This window comes from Lontra canadensis, unplaced genomic scaffold (assembly GCF_010015895.1).
Source record: "Lontra canadensis isolate GAN:19392208 unplaced genomic scaffold, GSC_riverotter_1.0 scaffold142, whole genome shotgun sequence".
NCBI lineage: Eukaryota > Metazoa > Chordata > Mammalia > Carnivora > Mustelidae > Lontra > Lontra canadensis.
Window position 1 is genome coordinate 967,982 of NW_022631136.1, and position 21,938 is coordinate 989,919.

At 38.2% G+C, this 21,938-nt stretch overlaps 1 protein-coding gene across 1 annotated transcript; it reads right to left on the minus strand.

The window, feature by feature from the left end:
- Positions 1–770: 770 nt before the first annotated feature.
- Positions 771–21,594, minus strand: CTSS (cathepsin S). The gene is made up of 8 exons (XM_032843530.1): positions 21,463–21,594; positions 20,199–20,322; positions 17,951–18,073; positions 16,733–16,882; positions 14,176–14,403; positions 13,009–13,174; positions 11,603–11,705; positions 771–1,105 (listed from the first exon to the last, which is right to left on the minus strand). The coding sequence occupies exons 1-8, from the start codon at positions 21,495–21,497 to the stop codon at positions 1,006–1,008; spliced, it is 1,029 nt and encodes a 342-aa protein (XP_032699421.1). The 5' UTR covers positions 21,498–21,594; the 3' UTR covers positions 771–1,005.
- Positions 21,595–21,938: the final 344 nt, after the last annotated feature.

The window sequence follows — 21,938 nt, forward strand, 5'->3', positions numbered from 1 at the left end:
TCCAACTCAAAATCCCGAGATCACAACCCGAGTTGAAATCCAGGAATGGGTCGTTTAACCAACTGAACCACCCAAGTACGCCAGTAATGGAATATTTTAAGAGAGACGCAGTTTGGTTATTTTATTCAGGTTGACTTAATTATTTGCCCCCAATATGTTCTGGCCAAATTGCTAATGACTAGGTAAAAATAATTTGTATTAGTATATTAACTGTTGATCATTAAAATGATTCTTCCGAAGCGCTTGAAAACAGATTACGTCTTAAGTATTTGCCTACCTTAAAAAAATGATCTAATCCTTTAATGTGCAAAGATACCATATCAGCCCTCAGGACATTAGTAACCCAGTAGTTTCCTCCATTATATTTGCCAAAGCCCTTCACCAGCATACTACAATTTACATCTTCATGATAGATTATAATAGTTACCTAAGGATAAGAAAGGAATGGTATGTGGTACGAATACAAAGTTGAAAAGAGATATTTATTCAGCATTTATATGCCATCATATTACAAAACAATACCAGGGAACTAAAAAGACAAAGCATGTAAAATAAGACAGTGGCAAAACAAACATGACAGATTTCTTAGGTTGACCTATTCTCGTACAGATAGTACATTATTTTTTTTAAGATTTTATTTATTTGACAGAGATCACAAGTAGGCAGAGGCAGGCAGAGAGAGGAGGGGAAGCAGGCTCCCTGCTGAGCAGAGAGCCCGATGTGGGGCTTGATCCCAGGCCCCTGGCTGGGATCATGACCTGAGCTGAAGGCAGAGGCTTTAACCCACTGAGCCACCCAGGCGCACCCAGACAGTACATTATTAGTTTATGTAGCAAAATTTTTCCAATATCTGCAAAGCTAAAAAAATAGTCAAACTACATATTCTATTCATACAGTAAATGTACGTTGATCATGACACACTTATTTCTACAGGTTATAGCAGGTAAAATTAAGTTAAGAAAAAGTGTTATATTTTATGGACTTGTTATGAAATGAAGAGATCCTCTAGATTTCTGGGTAAGAGGGATAACTAGCAATCCCACAGTGATTTCCACTGTTTCTTGCCATCCGAATATATCCTTGCTCACCAAAGTTGAGGCCCCAGCTTTAGAAAAAGAAATAACACAAAATTACAAATGAATATAATCAAATCACATATCAACTTTTTATCTCCTAGATTGTTTTTTTCCTAAAGTGATTATATATGAAAAGCTATAAAACAAAATTAGAGCAAAATAATATAATAATTTCCCCAGGGGTTTCAGGCAATTTTCAAAGGAAGTTTGGAAGGCTTTAGTGCTGTATTGATGAATAGACTTAATACCTAAGGAAAACAATATAAACTCCACCCCAAAGCTTTAATCCTCCTACTTTGTAAATACACCTCCTGCAGGGAAAGGGTATTATCGTCCTTTCCAAGGCCCCATCATTAAATGTTTTTGGAGGATCATAAATTATTATTTTCTATCAAACTTAGATTCCTTTAGAGAATGTCAACTAAGAAGTATTTTTGAATGACTACTATGGAAAAGGCATAAGGTAGGAAATTCCAAAGTAAGAAATAAAAAGGGCCCCCCTCAAACAGCTTTTTGATCTTGAAGTGGAGCTGAGGTAAGACTTTCTCATAGGTAAAGCTGTGAAAAAATGGAATATGCTATCTTAGGAGAAGGTGAGCTCACTGGCTCTGGAAGTGTTCAATCAGAGGTTTGCATAACTTGTTAGAGATGTTGCAGAGGGAATTTGTAGGTCAAGTAAGAGTTAGAAGAGACCAATGGTCTCTCGCTTTTTTGATTTCATGAACTTTGAGAATTTTGCAAATTTACATAAAGTTACCAATATTTTATAGGTATTTTAGTTTTTTAAAGGTTTTATTTCTTTATTTGACACAGAGAGAGAGAGAGAGAGAAACAGAGAGTAGCAGAGGGATAGGGAGAAGCCCGCTCTTCACTGAGCAGGGAGCCTGATGTGGGCCTCGAGTCCAGGACCCTAAGATCATGACCTGAGCCGAAGACAAACACTCAACTGACTGAGCTGCCCAGGTGCCCTATTTTATAGTTATTTTAAAGATTTCATTTATTGATTGATTTTTAGAGAGAGACAGAGAATGAGAGAGAGCAAGTGAGCAGGGAGAAAGGGAGAGGAAGAGAGAATCTCACACAGAACACGGAGCCCAATGTGGGATTCGATCCCATACCCTGATATTATGACCTGACCCAAAATCAAGAGTCAGAAGCTTAACTGACTAAGCCACCCAGGTGCTCCAAAGTTACCAATTTTTAAATTAGCAAGTACAGACATTAAAAAATGCTCTTTATATCACCATCGTATTGTAAAAGAAAGGATGTTTCTTTTTCTTTTTTTTTTTTTAAGATTTTATTTATTTGACAGAGAGAGCTACAGTGAGAGAGGGAACTCAAGCAGGGGGAGTGGGAGAGGGAAAAGCAGGCTTCCTACTGAGCACAGAGCCCGATGTGGTCTTGATCCCAGGGTCCTGGGATCATAACCTGAGCCAAAGGCAGACGCGTAACGACTGAGCCACCCAGAGACTCCAGAAAGGATGTTTCAACACCAAAACAAAACTTAAGAGGACATAGTCTCTACTTTAAGGATAGTCCTTTGAACCAAATAAATTTGTATATTTATGAAGGATACATCAAAATATTCATATTTTCTCATTTTGTCACAGACTAGTGAAAAAACTGACAAGATTTTTGTAAGATAAATATTTTCTTAAGTTTTTTTATGATTCTGAGATTTTTGTAATTGTAGATATACAAATAATTATACTCTGAAGCAAATTCATTAAGTTCTATAACTAGGATACAAATAAAAGCATGAATTTGAGAAAGTGCCTACTGTTTTTATATTTGGAGAGCAGCAAGACATTTAGTTGAAAGGAAAATTACACGTCTTTAGGGTAGAAGGGGACAAAGAGGATAGAAAGTTGGGTTGGGGCTATGTTGTGAAGAGCTTAGAACAATAGGCTATGGAACCCATAATTTAATTCCATAGGCAAAGGGAAACAGTTGAAAATTTTTGCTCAGGACTCAAAGGAGAGGTAGATTGTGTCTTTGCATGCAGTGGAGAAACTAAGAAATGTGGCTTTATTGCAAGCAGACAGATGGCATCATTTAAAATGGCTATGCTCTAATAGGCCTTAACTGTTCTCTGTATCAGCCATTCAGTGGACACTTTGCAGGTCTTATTTTTCCCTCTTGTATCATTTAATGAGGTTGTCCCCACTTCTCTCCTGGCCTTAAGATAATACATGCCTTGATATTTCCCTTCTCTCTCTGCTCACTCCTTCTTAAAATCTTTTGCGGCTTCTTTATTGTTTCCTTTCATTTATTACCACTTTGCTGATGAAAATACTTTAATGCCTCCCCAATATCTTTAAAATAAAACCCAAACTCCACTGTCACCTCTTATCAATAGATGGAGTATTCTTTTAGTATCCTAAAATAATTATGATAAATTCAGGTGAAGCTATTATTACTATTAATAGCCACCATTCATTGAGCACCTAGCTCTGTGCTAAGCACCCTAACCTATACTACCTCACTTAATTATCACCCTGTGAGGAGGAAAATGGTCAAAGTGGCAAAATGGCTTGCTAAGATGGTTAATTATGAAGCAAGGGCACAAATCTAGGATTGTTTTACTCCAAAGCCTACTAGCCCTAACCCTACATTATTCCTGTGAGTGAGGTAGCATGAGAGATGAAATTCAGACCAGAGCATCCAGGACTTTATATAATTGATATCTTCCTATATTTTGTTTTGTAGTTATTTCACTGCCTTAAAAAAGTAGGTAAAAAATTAAAGAAAAACTGAGTTTGGACTTAAGTTCTGGTAATGGAATTTTTTTTTTTTTTTAAGATTTTTATTTATTTATTTGTCAGAGAGAGAGAGAGAGGGAGAGAGAGCGAGCACAGGCAGAGGCAGAGGGAGAAGCAGGCTCCCTGACGAGCAAGGAGCCCGATGTGGGACTCGATCCCAGGACGCTGGGATCATGACCTGAGCCGAAGGCAGCTGCTTAACCAACTGAGCCACCCAGGCGTCCCCTGGTAATGGAATTTGAACTGAGTTGTAATTACTAGCAGTATGAACTCAGTCAGTGAGGTCCTATTCAGAATCTGGAGAGCTCACTTTCCCCCGCTTCGCAGAACAAGATCAACTATCACAAACTTTGTAGAAATCCCAGACCTCTTTTGACTGAGTCCTGCTAACCTTCCCTTAAAGAATAACACTGATTAAAAAATCTCAAGCTAAATGAATACGAGGACAAATTCTTTCCTTCGGAACTGTTTAAAGTCAGCTCCAAATGTTGATTCAGGTCCTTACCAAGTTGTTTATTTTTACTGGTTCTATAGTCCTTTCATTCAAACTGTTTACCTGCAGGCAAGTTTCTTAACTCTGTCAGTACCAGGAGTTTCCTATTCTGTATTATGGAGATAAAATGCGTATCCCTTAAAAATTCTGGTGAAGCTAGGATTTTCTTACCAGAAGTACTTGCACAGTGTCTGTATGTAGTAAATAGTGAGTAGAGGTGGCTATGTTTGTTATTATCCAAGTATGAGTCCATTTGATTGGACTCAAGTAGAGTTCATCCCCTTTAAAAAAAATACAGACTTTTTCTAGAGTAACCAACAGTCCAGCTTGCCTGGGACTATTCTGGTTTCAAAAAAAAAGTCCTGTGGACTGGGAAACCCATAAGTCTTTGATATGGTGAGATGGTTGGCCACCCTACCTTCTCCCTGCATATTGTAGACTACTAACTTGTAAGACATTCCTTCTAGAATGTATGCCAGTTTCCTTTGTGATAAACCGTAGTTCTGAGCTTCCTAGTCTATGCCAGATACTACTGTATGCATTAGGATTATGGAGGTAAATGAGATAGACAAAGTCTTTTCAAAGCCTACATAAGAAACATACAGTAAACAAGTAAATAATATGATAAAATATAAGTACTATGAAGAAAATTAAAGCAGAGTAAGGGGATATGGAATGTTGGGAATCAGGGCTACATTTTAGGAGTAGTCAGGGAATGCTTCTCTGAGGAAACATTTGCTCAAAGACAGTAAGTGAAGGTGCAAATGATGCAAAGATCTGGAAAAAGAGCTGGAATAAACTTGATATGTGAGAAATTACAAGTGTCTCTTGAGAAAAGTTACTGAAAAAAAGCTAGTGTTCTTGGAGCTGAGAGAGATGGGCAGATGTAGTGGGAAATGCCATTGGAGAGACAGGCTGAGGCCAAAAATTGTCATGATTTTATAGGTCATGGATTTTATTCAGAGTGTGAAGGAAAGCCATTAGGGCATTTGGGGCAAGAGAGTAACATAACCTCCTTTATGCTGTAGAAAGATCATCCTGGCTACCATATAGAGGACTGATCGTAAGCAAACAAGAAGGGAGTGACTACCAGTTAGGAGATTATAGCTATAGACCAAAAGATGGATGGTAATTTGAACTAGAGCAGTAACAGCAGAGATATTGAGAAGTGATAAGATTTGGGAAAATTTAATGATGATAGAAATGACAGAATTTGCTGATGGTTTAGGTGTGAGATAGCAAATGAAGAAAGGATGGTTCCAGTATTTTGACCTGGGGTAAATGCTATTGGCATATATCGAGATGGGAAAAATTGGAGCAGTTGCAGGAAGTCAAAAATTCTGTTTTGGATGTGTTAAGTTAAAGAGGCCTATGAATACTCCAGTGGAGAGGTCAAATAGTGGGCTTTTGGTCACGGAGTCTGGAGCTCAGAAAGGAGGTTAGAGTTGAAGGTACAAAGCTGAGAGTTACCAGCTGTTTGTTGTTTAAAACTGACACTAAATGATATCATCAAAAGAGTATATATAGAGAAATTGAGGCCTGGGGATTATAATATTTAAAAGGAAGGAAGATTAAGAGGAACTACAGAACTCAGGAGACTGAGAGGTAAAGTAGGAAGAAAACCAGGGTGGAGTATGATCCTCTGAAAGTCAAATAAAGAGTTTCGGAAAGCAGAGAGTAACCATACATCAAATGTTAAGAATGCAGGAAGATGAGACCTGAAAACTATTTAATGAGGCAAGATGGAGGTGATTGCTGATCTTGAAAAGATCGATTTCAGTGGAGTAGTGGGAATAAGTTATAAATTGAGTTATAAACCAAATGCACATTCTTAATCTCTCTGTAGAGAAATCTCTAAATATATGAAAGAAAAATCATTAGATTGTAACTTTTTCCTTTTTTCCTTTCCAGCCTTTGATTCCATGGAGAGGAGGCAGTACATATGAGTTTAATGTAGACCCCTATCATGTTTAATGTAGAACATTAACTGTAAGAGTCAGGATCTCTTGAAAGATCAGACAGTAGCTTTCACTGAGGGAAAATAGAATATGTTCTTTTTTCCAACTTGTATTTTCCTAACTTAATCCCATTTATGAATGAAAAGGAGGCATTTCAGCCTCCCATTCATCAGCTCCACTGACTTACTTCATTATCTAGAGGCCCATCTATTTTGCAACTACTTATCTTAGAGAGTTCACCAGATATCTCTTAAAGGTGTTCTGGGTACTTTCCTAGTTTTGGGGAAGTGTGTGTGTGTGTGTGTGTGTGTGTGTGTGTGTGTATTTAAGGTTCTCATGATCTAATGGCTAATGCCTTTAATTTTTTTCCCCAGGCTAAAATTATTCTATGCCCAGTAACTTTGGGCTTCCATTACTCATTGATCTGTAGATTAGATTAAACTCCTCCCCAACCTTTAAAAAAATAAAAAGCATAATTGACATACAATATCCTATTAGTTTCAAGTGTGATTTCACAGTGATTTGGTATTTTTATACATTACAAGTGATCCTCATAAGTCTAGTTACACCTGTTACCACACAAAGTTATTACAATATTATTGACTATATTCTCTATACTGTACATTATATCCCCATGACCTATTTATTTTATGACTGGCAGTTTATACCTCTTAATGCCCTTTACCTATTTTTCCCATCCGCTCAAATCCTTCCTCTTCTGGTAACCAATAGTTTGTTTCCTGAATCTAGGAGTTTGTTTCTGTTTTATTTATTTTTTAGATTCTACATATAAGTGAAATCATATGGTATTTGTTTACCTAACTTATTTCATTTAGCATTATGCTACGTTCATACATGTCACAAATAGCAAGATTTCACTGTTTTTCTATGACTGAGTAAAATTCTGTTATATATCCCATCTTCCTTATCCATTTATCTATCGATGAACATTTAATGATTTTATTTATTTATTTGACAGCGGCACAGAATGAGTAGGATTTTGAGTCAGGGTTTTTTTTTTTCATTTTAAAAGTAATAAGGTAATTTTTTTAAAACTTGGTATTTCTTTTTTTCTTTTTCTTTTTAAAAATTACTTATTTATTTATTTGATAGAGAAAGAGACAGCAGGAGAGGGAATATAAGCAGGGGGAGTGGGAGAAGGAAAAGCAGGCTTCCCACTGAGCAGGGAGCCTGATGTGGGGCTCAATGTGGGAGATGATGTGGGGCTCAATCCCAGGGCCCTGGGATCATGACATAAGCCAAAGGCAGACTCCTAACGAGGGAGCCACCCAGGTGCCCAAAAGTAATAAGGTACTTGTTGAAGACTTTTGAAAATACTTAAAGGTAGACAAAGATAACCATTATTAACATTTGGTATAATTCTTTCTGGTCTTTTAGTATAACATAAATCAGAGAAATTGGGCATACAGTCTTAAACTTAATATTTATTTTATGTTTATATCTATTCTCCATTTAAACATATATTCAAGTATTTTATTAGGTTATTAATAATAGTCTGAGTAAAAATAGTTTCTAATACATGTGCTTGGTTTAATATGGTCCCTATTGTTAGACATTTTGGGTTTACTGGTTTTCACTATTAAAGAAGAAAAATGAATGCTATAATTTGCATAAATTGGATATGAAGCTTTCCTCATATTTAAGATTATTTTCTTCATTTAGATTGCAAGAAGTGAGAAAAAACTGGACAGAGAATGTGAACATTTAAATAGGTTTTGATTCATATTATTGAATTGCTTTCAAGGAGGACTGTAACAATTTATTCTTCCACTGAAATATATAAGAGTGCCCATTTCACCACAGACAGGTGGGATTTCTGTAGGCAGCAATAGGCTTTAAGGGCATTTCAGAAAGATGAAACAGCACAAGTAAAGAAAGAAATAGCTAAGAGCCTATAAACTTAGGGAATGATGAGTAAGTAGTTCACTGTGGCCAGAGTGTAAATATGGGTGCATGAGAACCTAGGGAAAGAAAAGTCTAGAAAGCTATGTTGGAAACTGGATAATGGAGAATCTTGAGTGCCTGGCTAGGAATCTGGACTTCATTATGATGGCAATGGTAAACTATTTAGAATTTTTGACTATGAGTTTACATAATCTACATTTTAAGAAGGGTACTTCCATAGCTAGGTGAGAATAGGATCTGAATTAGAGCAGGAATAGAAAGAAATATAAAATCTGATTCAGAGGCCGAATGGACAGGGCTATGTGGATTGAAGGAGAGAAAGGAGAGTCCAAGATGATACCAAAGCTTTGATAACCTGAAGATGGTGATGCATTACTCAAAATACAGAATTATTCTCCCTTGGGCTTATTCTAAAATACTTTTCAGGGGCAGACAGTGAAAGGGGCATTTAGATGGAAGGAGAGAGAGAATTTGAATTTAGACTTTTTGAGAAAGACAATGGGTGTGTTGTGAGTAGCAGTAGGGTAGGCAGGTGGGAAATTTGAATTTTTAAAAAGATTTCATTTATTTATTTGTGAGAGAGAGTGAGCAAGACAGACATAACACAAGTGGGGAAAAACAGAGGGAAAGAGAGGAACAGATTCCCTGATGAGCACGGAGCCCAGTGCAGGGCTCCATCCCAGGACTCTGGGATCGTGACTCAAGCCAGTGGCAGAAAATTAACCGACTGAGCCACCCAGGTGTCCAGAAATTTGGATTAAAAAAAAAAAAGATTTATTTATTTATTAGAGAGAGAGCACACATACATGGCAGGAGGGGCAGAGGGAGAGAATCTTCAAGCAGACTCCTTGCTGAGCGTGGGGGCAGTGAGGGCAGTTGGGGGCCCGAGGCTCTGATCTCATAATCCATGAGACCACAGCCTGAGCTGAAACCAAGAGTCAGTTGTTTAATCAACTGAGCCAACCAGGCTCCCCAGAAATTTGGATTTTTAAGCAAAGCTGTCAAGTTGGAAGTTGGACATGGAAGTCTGTTGCTTAGTAGAGAGATTGTTTTTAGAGACTATGAATTGGGTATCATCCACATAATGGCAACAGTTGAAACTCAAGTTGCAGATGAGTTTGCTTTAGTATAACTGGAGCAAGAGCATGAGGGACAGGTGGAAGAAAATAAGAAATGAGGCTAAAGCTGATATTGCAAAATGAGTCAGGATAGTGTTACATCGTAGATGCCAAAGAAATAAGTGTAGTACAGAGTTTATAAAGCAGAGAAACTGTTCACATTTCTGTGCCATTACATATCCTTTATAGGTGACTGGGCCATTTATTTTCCTCCTCTAGAACATGAGCAATTCCACTCATCTGAAAACTTAATACAAGGAAGTAGTGCCTTCTCTGTGAAACTTTTAGGCAGTTAGGCATCTCCTCATCTATGGCCCATAGCCATTGAGACATATATCATTATACCATGATGTTTTGTATTTTATTGTTTTAAAAATATATCTAATTCCCCACTGGACTCTTATGTGAGCTCTTTTGGGACAGGATGATTTCTCGTTTATTTTCGTATTTCCAGGGCCTAGATAACGCCCATCGCATTGTAGATCCTTAATAAATGTTCATTGAATGAGTAACTGTTAAGAAGGGGTTTGGATTTAAACACTAAAAGATATAAATGGTCTTCCAGAGGAGCAGTTTCAATAGAGAAGGGAAGTTAAAAAAAAAAAAAAATAGAGAAGTTAGAATATACGTTGTAGGAAGTCAACAAGAAAAAAGATATAAGTGAAAATATTGCTTCATATCCCTGGTAGAGGCCCAAGCTGATCAGTGCTGTGAATAGGTTACAAGTGAACAAAGATGTTGTTTCCCCCAACTACTTCCCAATAAGCCATACAAATACTACCATCTTCTATGTGTGCCATGTATTGTATTAGAGATACAAGAACAATACAGATCTTTACCCCAAAGGTGCATCCCGAATACAATATAAATATAATGCATAAAGTACTCCAGTATGCATAAGACATTTTTGGAGCATAGAAAGAAGACATTTTACCCAGCTCAAGGATTTAGAGGGAAATTTCTGTTATAGAGAATGCCTTAGCTGGTTTGAAGGAAAAGGAGAAATAAACCAAGTGAGGAGAAAGAATGTTCCTGGCAGAGGGAACAGCATAACCAAGGTATGAAGATATTAAAGATAAATGCTATGTATGGGAACTCTGTGCATAGTTAAATGTAACTGGAATAAAAAGTGGGAGACATGTGCCAGCAATTGAGCCTGGTCAGACAGGCAGAGACCACAACCATAGATGACTTGTCTTCCCCACTGGGAAACATGTTTTTTAAAGATTTTATTTATTCATTTGACAGAGAGATAGAGATAGAGAGAGCACAAGTAGGCAGAGCAGCAGGCAGAGGCAAAGGGAGAAACAGGCCACTCGGTGAACAGGGAGCTGGATGCAGGGCTTGATCCCACTATCCTGGGATCATGACCAGAGCTGAAGGCAGCAGCTTAACCAACTGAGCCACCCAGATGCCCCCAATGGGGAACATTTATACCAAAGGGTACTCTGTAGAATAGTTATAACCCCAGTTTGTCATATTTGAGACACACCAGTCTGGAAGCAGCACAAAAGATGGATTAGAGAGTAAAGAAGACAACTTTGAAGGCTACAGGAATAGTTCAGGCAAAAGATGTCTGAAGCAAAGCAATAATGGAAGAAATGGAGAGGGGACAGAGGCAAGGACAAATATGTGGGAAATTAGATTGACTTGATGCTTGATTAGATCTTGAGGAGCCTACAATAAATCCATAGTATCTTGTTGGGTGACTGTGTTGTGTGTGGTTGCCATTTAGTGAGTTAGGAAGTTCTGGAGAGGACAATATGGTAGAGAGGATACTGAATTCCTTGGACATATTGAGTTTGGAGAAACTAAGATACATGGAAGTGGGTATGTCCAGATAAATAAGTCCATATTTCAGGGCAGAGGATAGAGCTAGGGCTTGAGTTTTGGAAACTATCAGCATATAGGTTATAGCTAAAATCATAAGAAAAATGTAGGCTAAGAGGAGTAATGAGCAAAGGATGGAGCCCTGGAGGAAAGACCAACATTTGGGGGCTAAGCAGAGGAATAGATATTTATAAAGGAGACTGAGAAGGAATGATCAGAGAAGTATTGTAGAAGATAAATCATGAAAACTGCTGAAGCCAGAACAGGAAGTGAAGAAATGGGAGCACTGAGTAATTAATTTTGAATGTCACTTTATAAGAAGCTATAAATGTTTATCATTGTTGTTATTATCATTATCATAATCACGGGAAAGCACTGGTTGAAGCTCCATCAAATTCCTTATTTTAATTAAATATACACTTAAGTGCAAATATATTACCTGTTTTTCACGAGCCAGTAGTCTCTTCCATTAAGGTTACCATAGCCAACCACTAATACACCATGATTCACATTCTGAGTACAGGATGGGTCGTAGTAGACACCTGAGAATAAAATGTGGGTGGAGAAAAAGAGTGAACCATATGTGGCAATGAAGCACATTTGAAAATGCTATTGCTTTTAGTAGACTGTTTTACATACATAGGAAGCAAGTTGAATTATAGTTTTAGGAACATATACTCTCATCAAACTAATCAGAGTTAATAATTCTTTGCCATCAATGCTGCATTTGTCAGTTTTCTTGCCAACTTTGGCATCAATCCAATCACAGTTCCCTTGGAAATCTTTGATAAACAGCTACCTTTTTCTAATTTTTTTTTTAAAGATTTTAGAATTTATTTGAGAGAGAGAGACCACAAGTGAGTATGAGCAGAGAGAGGGACAGAGAGAGAGAGAGAGAATCCCATGCAGACTCTGCACTGAGTGTAAAACCTGACATGGTTCTCGATCCCACAACCCTGAGATCACGATCTGAGTTGAAATCAACAGTTGGATACTTAACCATCTGAGCCACCCAGGTGCCCCTTTTTCTAAAGATTTTTAACTTATATCGTGTCAGTTACTGTATTTCTTTTTATATATTCCTAAATTGTTTATTCCATATATTTTTATCCTTTACGATATGAAATGATCTTTGGGTGAGTTTGTTTGCTTGTTTGTTTGTTTTAAATAAAACAGTAGTCATTTGGTTTAACACAATGTTCTAACATTGGCTGGTGCTCTCCTTATATTCCGCAGTGCTGTACCAACAGTGCACAGTGGCTCCAGCGGTTAGGAGCCCAGGCTCTGGAGTCAAAGTAGCATGGTTTCTAATCCTTGCTGACCACTTCCAGACTGTATGACTTTATGCCAATTAATGTGTGACTTGTTCATCTGTGAAATAGGGCTATTGTGAGGATTAAATAAGATAATTCATGGAAAGAATTTATCATAGTACTCAGCATGAAGTATTATAAATTTTGATGAGTATTACTTAACTAATTAGAACTGGATATAAAAAATATATATGAAAAAGGGCCGCCTGGGTGGCTCAGTGGGTTAAGCCTCTGCCTTCAGCTCATGTCATGGTCTCAGGGTCCTGGGATCAAGCCCCACATCCGGCTCTCTGCACAGCAGGAAGCCTGCTTCCCCTTCTCTCTACCTGCCTCTCTGCCTACTTGTGCTCGCTCTCTCTCTGTGTCAAATAAATAAATAAAATCTTTAAATATATATATATATATATATATATGAAATGGAGGATTATGTTTAACCTGAACACTCGGAGGTGGGGTGATGGGGAAGGATAATATTCTTTCTTATGGTGCAGGGGCAGCATATAACAAGAAGATAGCATATCTGAGTTTTTACCACTTTTATACAGGAAGAAAGAAGAGTGTTTCGCATCAATAGCAACAGACACAGGTCCTTTATTGGCCACAGCTTCTTTCAAGGCATCTTCACTGCCAAAGGGAAGTTCAGTATACTTTGAACATGTAGCAGCTCGATGTTTTGAGTCATACCTGCAGTTTCCATCCTGCAAAAAAAGGTTATAAATCAAATAAATAAGTATCCTTCAGCTTCTTTTATATTACCAACATCCTAAGTCTGGATTTCAAATGTTTTCTTTCCTCATTTAGTCTTTCAAATGTCTAAGGTTCCTTCCTCATTTAAAAGAAGAAAAAGCAAATCTCCCAAAACCTTAACCCTTCCATGTTTCACCAGTTAACAGAGGAAATACATAACTATTATATTGTTTTAAATTGTGAACATCTTTATGCATGCAGAAGTTGCTGGATAATGTCCTTCAGATTCTCAGGTGGATTGGGGAGGTATACTATGTAAAGATCATAAACTCTAACTAGAACTTTAAAATCTTTTTGATGATCTAATGCCTACAAGATGATCTGTAGTTTAAATGATGGTTTACAAAGACCATATAATCTGAAAAACACCTAGAGTGTATATTTTAGTAGGAAAAGAGAGGTTACAAATTCACTTTTGTTGTGCATATACATATGGTTTTTTAAATGCTTAATAGGACAAAGAACTTGAAAGAAATAAACCAAATTAATGGTGGTTAGGGTAGGAGGTTTTAGAGTGGTATTTTCTTTATCTTTTCTAAATTTTCTGTAAAACAGACATATTAATTCATCTAACAAAACATGCAATGAACTTGTGAGGAGGAAGAAGAGAGCATTATTTAGCTTTTTAGTAGGTAGGAGAATGGTGTGACTGATGATCTGAGAATAAGGTTGAGCATGGGAGGCTGTAGGAAAAACAAGTTGAAATACCAGGCAGATGGACAGAAGGAATTCTAAGGCTTACTGAAAATCCATTTTTTTGTGAATTCTACTTGCTTAAAACCAGTGTGCCACTGATGAATTAAGAAGACTACTGAAAAAGAAAGTGAACTCTTAAAAATTTAAGAATTCCTGACCAGGATTTTCATACACTGCTTGGTTGTGGGTTTAGTTCAGTTAGTCAAGGGATAGCATAAGGTCCCAGGGCAGCACAAAAAGTTTGCTTGTGACACACCATGGCTTTGTAAGGATAGGAAACTTCCGAATCGATGCCGTTGTTATCAATGATATACTGGAAAGCCTCTGTCATGAAGCCACCATTGCAGCCTTTATTTCCATATCTTTCAGTTGAGCAATCTACCAGGTTCTGTGCACTCAGAGACACCAGATTTCCTGTTTTCAGCTTCAGCTGTGCTTCCAGGGCCCCCACAGCACTGAATGCCCAACAAGCACCACAAGCACCCTAAAACAGAGACAAGGGCGCAGAGGTAATCATAGAAAGTCAGGAAGGAGGACTTCCATCCCACGAACTGTGTACCTCCCAACGTGTCAGTTCTGTCGGTTGTTACAGGAACAGCTCCCCCCACTACAATTTCTTCATTTCTTAGACATGGACATAAAGACTATATATACTTGATTGTTCTCTGAGGAAGGTCCAATATTAATAGAGATTTGCAAATGGCCAAGCTCAGAGCATAATTGCCATAGTCAAATATATAAAGAAACGGTACCCCCTGAGCCTGCACTAGATCCTAGCTATCTTCACCCTTAAGTAAGGTAGATAGTCATCTACAGTATAGTGATTTTGAGAGGAGCTAAGGATGATTCTCTTGACCTTAAATACCCTTTCTCCTATCAAATAAGGCCTGAAAACATAAGGTAAAATTTTTTCAAACATTTTTAGCTTCATAATTTTTGGATCAAAGATAGTTTACAAGGAAGCATAAACAAACAGAAAACACAAAGCTGCTTTAGTTAAAAAAAAGTCCAGAGCCCTATCATAATTGTTCTTTCTTGCTTCTTCCTTCAGTCTACCTTGCTCTCTACCCAAAGGAAGCAAACTGAATTTGCTTTTGGTTAAAGCAAAATCACTCATTAAAATGCAATCATCCAGGGAAAGGAGCTCATTAGATTATTTATAGTTAAGACCTAAACATGTACTTTATTGGATTGTCCCAAATTTTATTTAATTTCTTTATTTTTTTAAGTAGCCTCCATGCCCAACATGGGGCTTTAACTCATGACCCTGAGATTTAGTGTCCTATGCTCTACTGACTGATCCAGCCAGAAGCCTCCAACTTTTATTTTAGACAAGCTCTAGTAAGAAACCTAAAACCAATTACAAGAAAAATATCCAGGAAGAAAAGAATAAGATATTAGCAGTACCGTTTACTTCTTAATTTTTACTTTTGGGGTGCCTGGGGGGCTCAGTCTGTCAAGCGTCTGCCTTCACCTCAGGTCATGATCCCAGGATCCTGGGATCGAGCCCTGCCTCAGGCACCCTGCTCAGCAGGGAGTCTGCTTCTCCCTCTCCCTCTGTCCCTCCCATACTTGTTTTTTCTCTCAAATAAAAAAATAAATAAAATCTTTAAAAATATATGTTTACTTTCTTCTTTGGTTACCAGCTAGGGCAGCTGCTCAGAACACTCAGCTTCCTCTCCCTTACCCTGACTTCTAAGGTGATACATCTGTTTACCCTTAGTTACCCCTAACTAATTTAGGATTTTTGCTGCCTTTTTTTTTTTTAAGTAGTCTCCATGGCCCGTGTAGAGCCCAACATGAGGCTTGAACTCATGACCCTGAGATCGAGACCTGAGCTGAGCTCAAGAGTCAGATGTTTAACTGACTGAGGCACTCAGGCATCCCTTAAAGTGAACTAAAGGAAATACAAAAACATAGGAACAAATTTATAAAAACCCATACTGTACTTCTTACTGTAACAGTGCCAGCCTAGTCATGAGTGAACTAGACTGGTACAATTTCAGCTCTAGGTTTTTCCTCTCCTTCAACCCTGAAATGGAGGGAGAGATTTCCTGATCGATATTCTCTCTCACACACAATACTGTTTCCCAAGCAATTGGCTTAGTAGAAGATCCAGTGCAGTTGATCAATAGCATGAACACTAGAAATCTGTCTGAAAGAAATATATTTGCTCAGTTCACAGTTTTGTCTAATGGAGTTCTAACCATTGGTATTCTAAGTCTAATAATCAGCTAACATTTACGTAAGTATGGGCGCCTGGGTGGCTCAGTGGGTTAGGCCTCTGCCTTCGGCTCAGGTCATGGTCTCAGGGTCCTGGGATCAGACCCTGCATCGGGCTCTCTGCTTGGTGGGGAGCCTGCTTCCCCCTCTCCCTCTGCCTGCCTCTCTGCCGACTTGTGATCTCTCTCTGTCAAATAAATAAATAAAATATTTAAAAAAAAGATTTACATAAGTATGCTAACTTACTCTAAAAGATTGTGAATAATCTTTAGACAATGCTTTCTATAATTAATTTTAAAAACCAAAAGCAATAGTACCCTGCAAGTTTCAAGTGTTCCTCTAAAAAATTTGTTGAAGAAAGTGGTTACAGTAGGACTAAACAAGAACTAAACCTTGGAGAATACAAATAAAGTATTATATGTGGTCGTTGTCCCCAAGGAGCTTAAAATTTAATTGGGAAGACGAGAATAACAAAAATCATTAGAAATAACATCAGGGAGATTCCACTGCCCAATTATGTAGCTAGACTAAGTATTGACAGAGGAGAAAGCTCTTCCTGGGGTACAGAAGCCTGGGATGACAATACTCACCTGGTATTTCACTTCAGTAACACACCCCTTCTCTCTCCAGTCCACAGAATCAGGCAATTTCTGATTAGAATTTGACTTGTAAGTGACATTTGCCTGCCATTGGCTGGGAACTCTCAGGGAACTCATCAAAGATGACACTTCTTCACTGGTCTGCAAGACAAATATATATATCTCCTTTCACTTATGACCTTCTTTTCAATAGTCTAATAACTGTAACTGTGAACGTATTTAACAATTGAGAAAAAACAGTGGTAGTTGTGACCAACATAGGTACTGCTAACTATCGGATAGGTGAACTATCTGGGTCTCTTTCACACTTTGTCTTAGCACCCATTTAGGCATTGGGAAGAAGAAGAAAGTGGTAAAAACTAAAAGTCACAGGGAGGCAGATTTTTGTTTTAAAGCAAGGCAGAATTTTATTCAAGGGCTGTCTAAAAAGTGGACTGAACTGGGGCGCCTGGGTGGCTCAGTGGGTTAAAGACTCTGCCTTTGGCTCAGGTCATGATCTCAGGGTCCTGGGATTGAGCCCCGCATCAGACTCTCTGTGCAGCGGGGAGCCTGCTTCCCCCTCTCTCTGCCTGCCTCTGCCTGCTTGTGATCTCTGTCTGTCAAATAAACAAAATCTTAAAAAAAAAAAAGGTGGACTGAACTGGTTTTCCTTGTGAGAAAGAATTACAAAGGAGATGCCGCATTTAAGTAGAAATTTAACCTACCCAGTGTATTCTCTTCCAAGAGGTACTACGATTCTTAATTTCGGCCTCAACAGTAAAGTTTTGTAGGCAGAAAAAAATTAAAAAACTAATGGGAGAGTATTTGTGATATTAAATACCCACACTCCCTCATTAAGAAAGCAGGTAGACTATATTGAATTATCAGTCTAGACATACAGAAGTATGGTAACTTACTCTAAAAGATTGTGAGTGATCTTTGGGCAATGCTTTCTAGAATTAATTAAAAAAAAAAAAAAGCAATACTAGCCTGTAAGTCTCAAATATACCTCTAAAAATGTTATTAAGGAAAGTAGTCACAGTAGGATGAAACAAGGAATCTGCAAATTCTTACGTCCTTAAATTCTACTGTCTTCTAACTTTGCATATGTACACACACACACACACACACACACACACACACATTCCTTTGCTGTTTACCTTCAAATTGCCTTTGGGGAGATGGAAATCATACATACACAGAGATGAAAGTAGGATTATTTGTAATTACCATGTCTGCCAGATGGTTCATGCCTAGATCATATGAATGCATTCCCATTGAGTATTCCAGATTGTGAAGCATCACAGACTTTAGATTCTTTTCCCAGATAAGACGCCTTGCTACTTCCTCATTCTAAAATGTAAGGAAAAAGAACATAGTCCCAGCCATTTCTTAAAAGATATTGTAGGTTCATAAAAAAAAAAAAAAAAAAAAAAAAAGATATTGTAGGTTCAGTTCCAGACCACTGCAGTACTGCAGTAAAGCAAATATCACAGTAAAGTGAGTCAAATGAAGTTTTTGGTTTCTCCATGCATATAAAAGTCACATTTACACTATACTATAGTTTATTAAGTATGCAAAAGGATTATATTATTTGAACTTTGAGATAAATTATCAAGGAAGAATACTAATCAAAAGTAATTTTCATTCCTTCCAAGGGACTGGAATCATTAAAAAGAGAGAGAGTATTCATTTAACCAGATAGTGGTGCTAACTGAAAATCTTACTCTAGTTTAAACTTGAAATTAGAGCCTTGTTTCTCAAGGCACTCGGATGAGGGTAAAATTCATCACTACTAAGAAAACAACTCAGTGCACATCCTACTAAAAGTGTCATTTTTATACAAAATAATGTATCAAATAAATTAATACATAATTCTTGCTTACAGAGTCAAAATATACACACACACACATACACACATATATCTTAGAGAGCTTTTTTTAAGATTTTATTTATTTGAGAGAGAGTGAGAGAGAGCACAAGAGCAGGGTGGGGGCAGAGGGAGAAACAGATCCCTGGAAGAGCAGGGAGACCAGTGTGGGGCTCCATCCAGGACCCCAGGATCATGACCTGAGCCAAAGGCAGATGCCCAATGGACTGAGCTACTAGCCCCCCATAAATATATCTATATCTATCTATATCTATATCTATCTATCTAATCTATATATATATATCTTAAAGATTTTATTTTTAAGTAGTCTTCCATACCCAACATGAGACTCTAACCCACAACCCCAAGATCAAGGGTTACATGTTCCACTGACTGAGCCAGGCAGCTGCCCCTCAAATATTTTTTTAAAGTCTCCACGCCCAACATGGAGCTTGAATTCAGGACCCTGAGATTGAGTTATGATTAAGAGTCTCCTGCCTAAGCCAGCCAGGCACACGCAAATTCACAAATATTATATAGATATAGGACTTAGTTATTTGAGGCCCTAGGGTTAAAGTCTTAAAAAAAAAAAAGATACTATTTATTTGACAGAGAATGAGCAGGGGAGAGGGGTAAGGGGGTAGGGAGAAGCAGACTCCCTGTTGAGCAGGGAGTCCAACACGGGGCTCGATCCCAGGACCCCTTCCAGGACCCCAGGATCATGACCTGAGCCAAAGGCAGATGCTTAATTGACTGGGCCACCCAGGTGCCCTGGTTAAAGTCTTAAAAATCAATAAGTATATGGGGCGCCTGGGTGGCTGTTGGTTAAGCGTCTGCCTTTGGCTCAGGTTAGGATCCCAGGGTCCTGGGATGGAAACCCACATCAGGTTCCCTTCTCAGCAGGGAGCCTGCTTCTCCCTTTCCTCTGCCTGCTGCTCCCCTGCTTATGCTCTCTCTCTCTCACTATCTCTCTCTGTGTCAAATAAATAAGCAAAATCTTTTTAAAAAAATCAATAAATATGCATTGAAATAAAAACAAAAGTACATTGTGGGAATTCAAAGTCAAAAAACAACATCTGGTAGTGCTTCTGTGCGCTAGGGACTGAAATAGGTCTTTTTGTTCTCAAACATGTACCCTACCTCCCTTGACCTGGAACCTGCATTCTAGTTACAACTTTGCTTCCTGGCTTCTATGAATTCTCAGCTCACATGTCACCTTCGATAAGGGTACTTCCCTGAGCTTTCTGTTACATATCAAGAAAAATCACTCCCAACCCCTCGCAGCCGTCTCCCAAAGCCCTCCAGCTCTAGGTCTCACTAGATCCCCCACACTTTGTTTTTTTCTACTGCACTTATCACCACCTACCATACTATATTCTGCTTATTTATTTACTTAATTCCTGTCTCCCCTGCTATGATATGAGCTCCACAAAAACAGGAACTTTGCTTTGTTTCCTGCTATATCTCTGGTACCAAGAATAGAATCTGGCAAGAAATTAGTGCGTAAGCATTTACTGAAATCATTGCTTGTACGAATATCATTTTGAGGGGGACAAAGTACAGGATACTCGAGCAAAAGCAAATTGATCAAGTGATGATCCCACCTACCTTTTCCTGGTATTGTCTGCCATAGGTTTTCTTCCAAAGATTCCAGTGATGATCCAGAGTGGGATCATTCTGTACCTGGGCTACTGCATAGGAGCTCGCCAGGAGTCCCCACACCAGCCATTTCCTTTGGTTAAAGGAAAGGTAACAGAAGAAGAATGGTTATTAGCTGCATATATTGTGGCCAAATTTTTACATTAAAAAAATCACACTGTAAAGTCTGTCGAAAGGACAATACAAATCAGAACTAAACAGGAAACTTCCTGGGATTTATTGTCACAGGGAGGTAGTCTGTAGATTTATGACTGGAATACCACTTCTAATACTTAGTAGCATTTTAAAAAGTGATTTTCAGAAATTTCCTGATACCTGGCATACCAAACTTTCATCCAAGGTAGGAGGGATTGAGTAGTGTGAGGAGGCAGGGACTTTACAGGATTTGCCAACAAATCTAACCAAGGGACATCACCCCCTACCATCTTTAAGAGGAGGGAAAGCCTTTGAAAAATCAGTTTAACTTCATAATTTTTGAATACCTGGGCTTTTCTTAACTGGTCTATTTAAATATCCACAACATTTAGAGGTAGTTGAAAGACAACTCCCATGTATTGCTTTCAAAACCTAGAGTCATTTTATTTTTTTTTTAACTAGTTTTTCCAATAATCAAAACAGCTATTTCAAAGGAAGCACTTATGGGGCGCCTGGGTGGCTCTGTGGGTTAAAGCCTCTGCCTTCGACTCAGGTCGTGATCCCAGGATCCTGGGATCGAGCCCTGCATCGGGATCTCTGCTCAGCGGGGAGCCTGCTTCCTCCTCTCTCTCTGCCTGCCTCTCTGCCTACTTGTGATCTCTGTCTGTTAAATAAATAAATAAAATCTTTAAAAAAAGAATAAAAAAAAAAGGAAGCACTTATGTACTTTTGAAAACACCACTTTGTGTTTAAAACAAAGATTTGAACAGTAATTCAGTGACTACCTCCCTCAAACTGGATTCTTCTTCCTTTTCTGTTTCTTTTAAATTCAAAACAGCTTCAAATTATATTCCAAAGAAAGCTACGTTTTAGCCTCAGATTTAGATGTGCAAACAGACATTAACTTTTAGAAAATAGATTCTTTCTAGTCAAAGAAACAAGAGGCAAATTGAGTGGCATAATATTTTTGTTTACTTCCTGGAACCAATGGTTTAAAGCCTGGCAGGCACAGCACACTAAAGGCACAAAACGGAGGGTTTAAAGACTAAAGAGTAGAAAAAGACCAGAGAGTACGTACATGATAGAACTGGCAGGTGCTCCCATAGTAAGCATGCCTGAAGACGAGCCCCCTCCAAAGGTTTGAAGGCAGCAAAGAGACCTCCGTTAAATTGACTTTAAAAAGATACTGGGCTTGTCACATGAGGTACCCACAATGAGGAAGTGAACTTTCATTTCAGTTTCATTTAAAATCTAACCACATCAGCTATCTCTGGCCCTCACCCCTATAGTTTTAGAGTTAATGTGGGTATAGTAAGCCATCAAAAACCACCCCCAGGGGAGCCAATCAGTAGAACAAACTCAGTAAAATAGGAGCAGCTCCAGTTTACCTTTTAATCCCTCATCATTTGGATAATTCACTTCAAAACACCAACTTTCAGATGGAAAAATTTAGTTATGAAGACAATAGGATTAAGCTCCTGAAATCCGAGTTTCCTCTAGACTCTCCTACAAATACCTGTAAACTTCTGTGATTACTGTTGTCTCATTCTTACT

Excerpts from the sequence above, each read along its gene's own strand:
- CTSS (XM_032843530.1), bottom strand. The coding sequence starts at position 21,497 with ATGCTTACTATGGGAGCACCTGCCAGTTCTATCAT. Across the intron at positions 20,323-21,462 it reads GCACCTGCCAGTTCTATCAT|GAAATGGCTGGTGTGGGGAC; the intron begins GTACGTACTCTC and ends CTTTAACCAAAG. Across the intron at positions 1,106-11,602 it reads TACTGGCTCGTGAAAAACAG|CTGGGGCCTCAACTTTGGTG; the intron begins GTAATATATTTG and ends CTTTTTCTAAAG.